This window comes from Oncorhynchus gorbuscha, linkage group LG12 (assembly GCF_021184085.1).
Source record: "Oncorhynchus gorbuscha isolate QuinsamMale2020 ecotype Even-year linkage group LG12, OgorEven_v1.0, whole genome shotgun sequence".
NCBI classification, from domain to species: Eukaryota; Metazoa; Chordata; class Actinopteri; order Salmoniformes; family Salmonidae; genus Oncorhynchus; species Oncorhynchus gorbuscha.
Genome location: NC_060184.1, coordinates 35,634,820 through 35,644,547, shown reverse-complemented (window position 1 = coordinate 35,644,547; position 9,728 = coordinate 35,634,820). Strand labels below are relative to the sequence as shown.

General features: G+C 41.8%; 1 protein-coding gene across 1 annotated transcript; it reads right to left on the bottom strand.

The window, feature by feature from the left end:
* Positions 1–1,720: 1,720 nt before the first annotated feature.
* LOC123990940 (kelch repeat and BTB domain-containing protein 11-like) lies at positions 1,721–4,995 on the bottom strand. The gene has a single exon (XM_046291972.1). The coding sequence runs from the start codon at positions 4,687–4,689 to the stop codon at positions 2,566–2,568; it is 2,124 nt and encodes a 707-aa protein (XP_046147928.1). The 5' UTR covers positions 4,690–4,995; the 3' UTR covers positions 1,721–2,565.
* Between the last annotated feature and the right edge of the window lie 4,733 nt (positions 4,996–9,728).

Below are 9,728 nucleotides of genomic sequence, written 5' to 3'. Positions count from 1 at the left end.
TTGTTGTCTATCAACAATGACAAGCCACCGGAGTCTGACAACTTGGATGGAAAATTACTGAGGATAATAGCAGATGATATTGCCACTCCTATTTGCCATATTTTCAATTTAAACCTACTAGAAAGTGTGTGCTCCCAGGCCCGGAGGGAAGCAAAAGTAATTCCGCCACAGAAGAATAGTAAAGCCCCCTTTACTGGCTCAAAAAACGGACCAATCAGCCTGTTACCAACCCTTACTAAACTTTTGAAAAAAAATGTGTTTTTGTTAGACTTCAGTGCGGCTTTTGACATAACCAATCATAGTCCACTACTGGAAAAGTGTATGTGTTTTGGCTTTACACCCCCTGCTATATTGTGGATAAAGAGTTACCTGTCTAACAGAACACGGACGGTGTTCTTTAATGGAATCCAGCATAATCCAGGTAGAATCAGGAATTCCCCTGGGTAGCTATGTAGGCCCCTTACTTTTTTCAATCTTTACTAACGACATGCCACTGTCTTTGAGTAAAGCCAGTGTGTCTATCTATATGCGGATGACTCAACCCTATTACACGTCAGCTACTACAGCAACTGAAATGTCTGCAACCCTTAACAAAGAGCTGCAGTTAGTTTCAGTGTGGATGGCAAGGAATAAGTTAGTTCTAAATATTTCTAAAAGGAAAAGCATTGTATTTGGGACAAATCATTCACTAAACCCTAAATTAAATATCATAATAAATTATGTGGAAATTGAGCAAGTTGAGGTGACTAAACTGCTTGGAGAAACCCTGGATTGTACACTGTCATAGTCAAAACATATTGATACAACAGTAGCTAAAATGGGGAGAAGTCTGTCCATAATAAAGCACTGCTCTACCTTCTTAACAGCACTATCAATAAGGCAGGTCCTACAGGGCCTTGTTTTGTCGCACCTGGACTACTGCCCAGTCGTGGCAGTAGTCCAGTCGTTAAGTGCCACAAAAGGGACTGAGGAAAATTGCAATTCGCTCAGAACAGGGCAGCACAGCTGGCCCTTGGATGTGCACAGAAAGCTAACATTAATAATATGCATGTCAATCTCTCTTGGCTCAAAGGGAAGAGATTGACTTCATCACTACTTGTATTTGTGAGAGGTATTGGTGGCCTTTTTTTTGTGAGGCATTGGAAAACTTACCTGGCCTTTGTGGTTGAATCTGTGTATTTGAAATTCCCTGCCCGGCTGAGGGATCTTACAGATAACCGTATGGGGTATAAAGATGAGGTAGTCATTCAAAAATCACGGTAAACTCTGTTATTGCCAACAGTTAGTCCATGCAACTTATTATGAGTCTTGTTAAGTACATTTTTACTTCTGAACCAATTTAGGCTTGCCATAACAAAGGAGCTGAATACTTACTGACGCAACACATTTCATCTTTTCATTTTTAATTAATTAGTAAAAAATTCATTCCACTTTGACATTATGGGGTATTGTGTGCAGGCCATTGGCAAAAAAAAATCTAAGTGTAACTTTTAAATGCAGGCTTTAACACAACAAAATTTGTAAAAACTCTGGGGTGTAAATACTTTCTGAAGGCACTGTATGTGGAAAATGCGTTGGATTTGAAAAAAGTCACTGACTGTTGTTTTGAGGATGGAATTTAAAACCACAGGATTATGTCATTATGGTAACCAAATTTAAACATAGACAAACCTTGTATAAAATGTGTTCAATTTGTACCTTTCAGCAATGTCAGATATTCAACATTATAACTTTATTTTATTTATTTATTTGCACAAAAGAAAACAAGTAATAGACAAATATACAGATGAAAACAAATTTAAAAAATAAAAACCGGTGTGTGTTCAGGTGTGGTTGGAAGCCCAAGGGTTTATATGAAAACCACACCACAAACAAACAATATACAATATATAAGTACAAATATAATAAAGGTTTGTTAAAACAGATTATCCTACTAATTATAAATATGCAAATGAACTGATCAGTATAATATCTGCTATCAGAAAAAATATATAGGCTGGGCGGAACCATACATCTAAGTTAAAGAATAGGACTAAATCTCATAAAACTTCATTTGAAGTGCATTTAAAGTTTGATTTGATTTAGTCGTACTCTTTAACTTAGATTTATGGTTGAGATGGAGACGTGAATCCAACATATCAATTATTAATTTGTTGACAAACTGGGATAAAGCCAGACTAAGTCAGTGGCACTGATGGAACTAACTAAAATATCTGATATTGCGTTCCCATTTGAACTTTGCAGCGCTTTTAAATGGTTGAATGCGCAGTGATAGCCATTTGGATGGCAACGAAAGCAAAAATCAGACATCTTTTTTCCATTGGAATTTGGTTGTGCTTTTAGATGGTTGAAAGCATCGTGAGTGATAACACATTGGAAATTCAACTCACTTTTGACAAATCTCATTTATCAACTTCTCAACTAAATATTACCCAATTATCCATGTTGAAATTATGTTGTGTGCACTGTGGGTATTTTATCAAACACAACCTATTTTGTCCTCATATGACAATTCTGAGGCCACTTTTAGTGAGTCTCCAAAGAGGTCATTATTGTGCATTTGTCTCAGGCTGTCTTGGGAAGAGCCAGGACAAATGGTACAAGGGCACCTTTTGTCTCTACAGGTGCTTTGAGTGCCCGTGCCTCAGGCAAAAACTGTTCATTCTCCTCTTCCACAACAAACTGCAATGTTTGGGACTTGTTCACACAGTAAATGGTGTTGCCAATGACAGCACAGCGAAAGGGCAAGGGGTTGGTCTGCTCCAGGGACGCACTGTTGTGCCATATCTTTACCACGGTGTTATATTTGAACACGTTGACACCGTAGTCACGGTTGACATCAAACCTGTAGATGAAGTTTTTGAATGCCACCATGTCGGTGGATTTCTTCCTGCTGTTGTTGAACGGGCATTCCTCCCAGTCGTCTCTTTTAGTGTCATATCTTAGCAGACGATAAAATAGAGAGCCTCCGGACACGAACATCTCTCCATTGCAGGTTGTTGCCTCGTGCGCAATAGCAAAAGCCCCTTTTGGTAGTGGCGCCACTGGGCGCCATCTATCCAGGCGAGGGTCATATTTCTCCACCGTAAAGAGACATTCCCCTCCGATTGCAAACAGGTAGCCGTCCATGGCCACCAGTTTGAGCTGAGAACGACCCTCGGTGAGCGGTCGAATTTCGCTCCAGCTGTCAGTGAGTGGGTTGTAGCAGAACACCTTGTCCGAGACTTTGCCTTTGTCGTCCTGCCTTTTGATTCCACCTGCCACGAATAGGTAATTGTACATGGTGCATATCCCAGAGCCCTTTGTGTTGATTTCATCCGGCATCTTCGTCAGCACTTTCCAGTCCTTTGTCTCCGTGTTGTAATAGTAGATCACACGATTCTCATTCAGGGACACTGTGGATAGAGGGCTCTGAGGGCGACTGTTCTCACGACTTGTAGGTCTGCTCCCGGCGCCGTCATACACCTCGTTGATTTCAGCCACCATCAACGCCCTCTTTCCCTCCATTCTCCTGGTGATAATTAGTTCTCTCTCCCCTCCGGTCAAACGCCCATAGACACCGGGATCCCGCAGTATTTGCAAGAAATTGTCACTCATGTACTTGTAGGCTTTCTCCTTCAACTCGCTGAGACGTTGCTTTTTGGCTATTGTCAAAATATCATAGCAGTTCTCGGCGGTAATCTGCTCCGACATTGTATCGAGAGCAGCTTGAACCGCGCAGGGGATTTGTAATATTTTAGCTCCGGTGATGACCTCTACAATATTATCCTTACTAACCTCCATTCGGCATGAGTAAATGTAATCCACCAAAATGGTCAAAGTCTTAAAACTCACCCCCTTCACTCGCAATACGTCTCGGGACTGCCGCGCCTTGAAATAGTCACTTTTCTCTGCCAAAACGGCTTTATGCGCTCCAAGTTTCTTTCCAGACACTTCAATCACTAAATCCGTCTCCTCTTTAGAAGCAAAGACTCCGTTTCCATATCCACATCCTTCCTGCCTCGACTGCAGTGCTGAGTTTCCCTGTGTAGCGTCTGGGTCGCTTTCTCGCCACACAGCATTCTGTCCCGCACTGCCTGTCTGTCCGCGCTGATGTATTGTCAGCGCTTCTGCAGCGATACAATAGGTGACAGACGCAGAGCTCCCCTCCTTATGCTCCACCTGGAAACTCGCTTTATCAATCAGACAGTGATATTTCACAGCTCCTCCGCTGACTTCACACACGAGAGGGGTGCTCTGTGCTTGCGTTTCGTCATCCAGGCAGCAGACGGAATATCCCAGGCTGTGCGCCACGTCAGCCTGTGCGCGGCAATTATCCTCTACCGCATCGCGCTCTATTGAACAGGGCTGCTCTTTGTTGAGCTGTGGGTTATTGCAATGTGTTAATGACATATGCTTTTGATCATCATTTGCATTTCCTGAGCCATTCCTTGGTTGGCTACCATTATAAAATCCAAGACCCATCCCTCCATTGTCCATTTCAACAAGTGGTCTATTAGTCTCCGTAATACACTGGTACCCAAAGTTTTGATTCTCGTCTGGATCTGTTATCTCGGGTATATTTCCAACGAAGTCCTGCATCAGCAAAGCCATTTTGTCCACCTGCTCTTTCTCGTGACAGGCAGGTGGTGTATCAGCATCAACTCTGTGTGGGCACAAGTCTGGGATGCACTGGGCACTGTTATCCATTATCAGAACGCACGGGTTTCTGATCTATGTATTTTTTAAATAATATTCTAGTTAAATCAGACAAGTCCAGTATATTGAAACAAGAGGTAATATAAGAGTCAATAGGTTTGATGGCAATCACCACTTAATGATCTCTTCCAGTCCCTTGGGCTAGGGCCACTACAGGCAATACAATTCATATTCTGCACATCTATCACTCCAGTGTTTATTTTGCGAAATTGTCATTATTTCGCCACTACGGCCTATTTTTTTGCTTTTCTATTGTGTTATTGACTGTACGTTTGTTTATCCCATGTGTAACTCCGTGTTGTTGTTTGTGTCGCACTGCTTTGCTTTATCTTGGCCAGGTCGCAGTTGTAAATTATAATTTGTTCTCAACTGGCCTACCTGGTTAAATAAAGGTGAAAAAAAATAAAAAATAAAAATGAAACTCTGGATTGTCACGTATGCTATCTCCTCTGGTCTCTTATTCATTTTCATTTGATCAGAGGGGAATATAAAAGAAAGGCATTTCCCTTGCAGCAACACGGCGGGTGGATGATGCCACGCAAGGAAACTGGGGATCACCGAGGACACAATCCTGTTTTCCTTTGTCCATCTTCATTTCAGGGTTCAACAGGTGCTGGTGCATCATCTGTGGAGAGGTGGGGAAATTATGCGCATCTGCATCGAGATGTATTTACCTCTTCCAAACATAATATACACAACAGCGACAAATGTTTGAGACAGTGGATTGTGGATGTGGCTATTAGCGTTTTCACCACTGTATTCTGACTTTTAAGAATATACTTATATTGATAATGATCTATTTGATTTATACCATCTAATGTGTGCTATAGGCTATCAGAGGATTTGTGTTGATTGTGTAATTACTTTTGTGCGCCATAATTTGTATACTGTGAGCAGCTTCATTTGTATCCATGGAACCACTTCAACAATTAAATAATGTCTTCCTTATCCTATTATTGCAATCAAAAATCTAGTTTTGAAACAAACAATACGATTTGTAACGACCTAAAGAACAAACGCATAAACTACAAAACTACAAAAGCCAAAGTTAATGACATACTTACTCGTACAATAGGCTTACTCCCCAGCTGCAAAATATGGTGCCTGATGTAGTCTGGTTATAGCCTATCTGATGCAGCGCAGTTATAAGGGCTTTCCCGATCGCAAAACCGCTTTGCTTGAAGAAAGAGCGAGTCGAGCCCTGAAACCTTAGGCTATTCGCTGCCGCAGACGACCGTGGCCTGTCAGTTTCGGATTGAGATAAGATTAAAGACTATTTTTCACCTTTAATATTCCTTGCAGCATAACTTCGAATCCCATCCAAACCAAATTTGAGAAAGTAAATGAGAAAAACAGTTAATGATTGAAGATTTGCCTTGCTCCTAAACAAATTTTGCGGATGATGTAATATAATGAAGGGATTCTGGTTTGTACATTAAACCCTCCCCTTTTATTAACCCTTCACAGAAGTGTAATCTAAAATCTCATTTATGACTGGAATGAATGCCAGAGAAATACATTCAGGTCAAATGGTTGAACCTATACCCCGTAATACATGTGGGATTGGATTATTGTTAATTTATTACTGCATCCGTAAATTACTATAAGAAAGACAAACACTTACAAAAGAGAAGTGTGGGGATGGATAGCTAAACAAAAACGTAGGAATCAGATTCACACAGTGTATACAGCGCCTTCGGAAAGTATACAGACCCCTTGACTTTTTCCACATTTTATTATGTTACAGCCTTATTCTAAAATTGATTAAATAAATGTTTTCCCTTAGCAATCTAGATACAATACACCCATAATGACTAAGCAAAAACAGTAAAAATAAATAAAAAACAACAACAGAAATACCTTATTTACATAAGTAATAATAATAATAATAATATATGCCATTTAGCAGACGCTTTTATCCAAAGCGACTTACAGTCATGTGTGCATACATTCTACGTATGGGTGGTCCCGGGGATCGAACCCACTACCCTGGCGTTACAAGCGCCATGCTCTACCAACTGAGCTACAGAAGGTATTCAGAACCTTTGTTATGAAACAGGAAATTGAGCTCAGGTGCATCCGGTTTCCATTGATCATCCTTGAGATGTTTCTACGACTTGATTGGAGGCCACCTGTGGTAAATTCAATTGATTGGACATGATTTGAAAAGGCACACACCTGTCTATATAAGGTCCCACTCTTGACAGTGTATGTCAGAGAAAAAAAACAAGCAATGAGGTCGAAGTAATTGTCTGTAGAGCTCCGAGACAGGATTGTGTCGAGACACAGATCTGTGGAAGGATGCAAACATTTCTGCAGCATTGGAAGCCCCCAAGAACACAGTGGCCTCCATCATTCTTAAATGGAAGAAGTTTGGAACCACCAAGACTATTCCTAGAACTGGCCGCCTGGCCAAACTGAGCAATCAGGGGAGAAGGGCCTTGGTCAGGGAGGTGACCATGAACCCGATGGTCACTCTGATAGAGGTCTAGGGTTCTTCTGTGGAGTTGAGAGAACCTTCCAGAAGGACTACCATCTCTGCAGCAGTCTACCAATCAGGCCATTATGGTAGAGTGGACAGATGTAAGCCACTGTAAAAGGCACATGACAGCCCACTTGAAGTTTGCCAAAAGGCACCTGAAGACTCTCAGACCATGAGAAACAAGATTATGTGGTCTCATGAAACCAAGATTGAACTCTTTGGCCTGAATGCAAAGTGTCATGTCTGAAGGAAACCTGGCACCATCTCTACAGTGAAGCATGGAGGTGGCAGCATCATGCTGTGGGGATGTTTTTCAGCAGCAGAGACTGGGAAACAGTCACGATTGAGGGAAATATGAACAGCGCAAAGTACAGAGAGATCCTTGATGAAAATCTGCTCCAGAGCGCTCAGGACCTTAGACTGGGTCAAAGGTTCACCTACCAACAGGACATTGACCGTAAGCATACAGCCAAGACAATACAGCAGTGGCTTCAGGACAAGTCTCTGAACGTCCTTGAGTGGCCCAGCCAGAGCCTGGATTTGAACCCGGTCAAGCATCTCTGGAGAGACCTGAAAATAGCTGTTTAACAACGCTCCCCATCCAACCTGACAGAGCTTGAGAGGATCTGCAGAGAAGAATGGGAGAAACTCTCCAAATACAGGTGTGTCAAGCTTGTAGCGATTCAATGCTTTAATCGCTGCCAAAGGTGCTTCAACAAAGTACTGACTGAAGGGTCTGAATACTTAAAAAAATACATAAATTGTATTTCACCTTTATTTAACTAGGCAAGTCAGTAAAAAAAAAATCTTATTTACAATGACGGCCTACCCCGGCCAAACCTGGACGACGCTGGGCCAATTGTGCGCTGCCCAATGGGACTCCCAATTACGACCGGATGTGATGCAGCCTGGATTTACTTAAGTAAATGTGATAGCTTAGTTTTTTGTTTTGAATATATTTGCAAACATTTATTAAAACCTGTTTTTGCTTTGTTATTATGGGGTATTGTGTGTAGATTGATGAGGGGAAAAAAAACAATTTAATCAGTTTTAGAATAAGTCAGTAACGTAACAAGATGTGGAAAAAGACAAGAGGTCTGAATACTTTCCGAAGGCAACGTATATCCAGATTATTCAACTCAATATTGAAGGCACATAAAATGGATCCATGGTATTGCAATCCCAGAGGAATTAGGCCTACAATATAAAGGGGTAAGGGCTATTACATTTTCCTACTCTTCTTCTGCCAAATGTCTTGTTTCATCTCAAACCCAGAATTGTGTCTTGAATGATCCCCATGTTGATAGCAAGTAGAACAACCAGCAACCGCCAACCAGCACCCAGGGCCTTTAATGAGAGTCTATTTTAATAGACCCTGCCTTATCTTCAGGAGAGAGTGCATGGCTCATGACCAGATAACCACATGGGAAAAGCCTCCCTTCTGCACAGTTAATCAGAAATAGCTGTTGGCACAGGAAAGCAGAAGGTCATTTTAAATGGCTCAGAAACAATGGTGAGAAAAAGGAGGGAGAGGAGGGCCACAGGAAAGATCAAACCTCAGTTTCGCCGGGCCACAGTCTCTGATAGGATAGATCAATGGTTCCCAACCAGGGGTACTAGGACCCCTGGGGATACTTTGCCAATTCAAACAGGGTACTTGAGAAGACCCATGAGACCATAGGCCTACTGGTAAAATGCACATGAGTGGGTACTTCAGGGGTACTCCGGTCAGAGCAAAATTAAATTGGTGGCACAGCACACACACACACACACACACACACACACACACACACACACACACACACACACACACACACACACACACACACACACACACACACACACACACACACACACACACACACACACACACACACACACACAAAGTCCTGCAGTAGTTCACTGATGCCTGACCTCACTCTGACAGCAGAGATGAGCTGGTGAAAAAGGGATATTAGATATTATAAACCCTCTGTCATGCTTTATGATGCCACACTGATGGAGAGTGGGCAGCAAGCTAAAGGTCACAAACACATACTTAATAAGTCTACAGCCATTCTCGTATAAATTGTTGGTATGGGGCATTTATTCCTAATTTACGAATTCTCTTCATTTATGAGTGGGCAGGATGAAGATGACCTCTTTCCGCAGCTCCATTAGTGTATTTCAGTATCCAGTACACAGACCAGAAGGAGTAGGATTCATTACCAGGGACATATAGTATATACTTCTCCGTGGAGGAGACCACTGCAGAGCAGGCTATATATAGGCCACTGCAGTAGACTGAAGGTAATAAAAGCGAAGCAAAAGATGGAATGAGAATAAGAATGAAGATGCAAGGGATGTGATTAGTCCCAGGCTTGTATGTTATTTGCTTCACTGGGTTTTGTACATGAGAAATAACTTTGAGTGAGATCTCGAGGGTAGTTCTAGCTATAAGTCCCTTGGTATATTCAGTCAGTTTTGTCTGTAGGCTTACCTGGATTGTTCTTACCTGGCATGCAAGATCAAAGAATGGTATTTTTTTTTTACAGCTCTTTATCGTAAA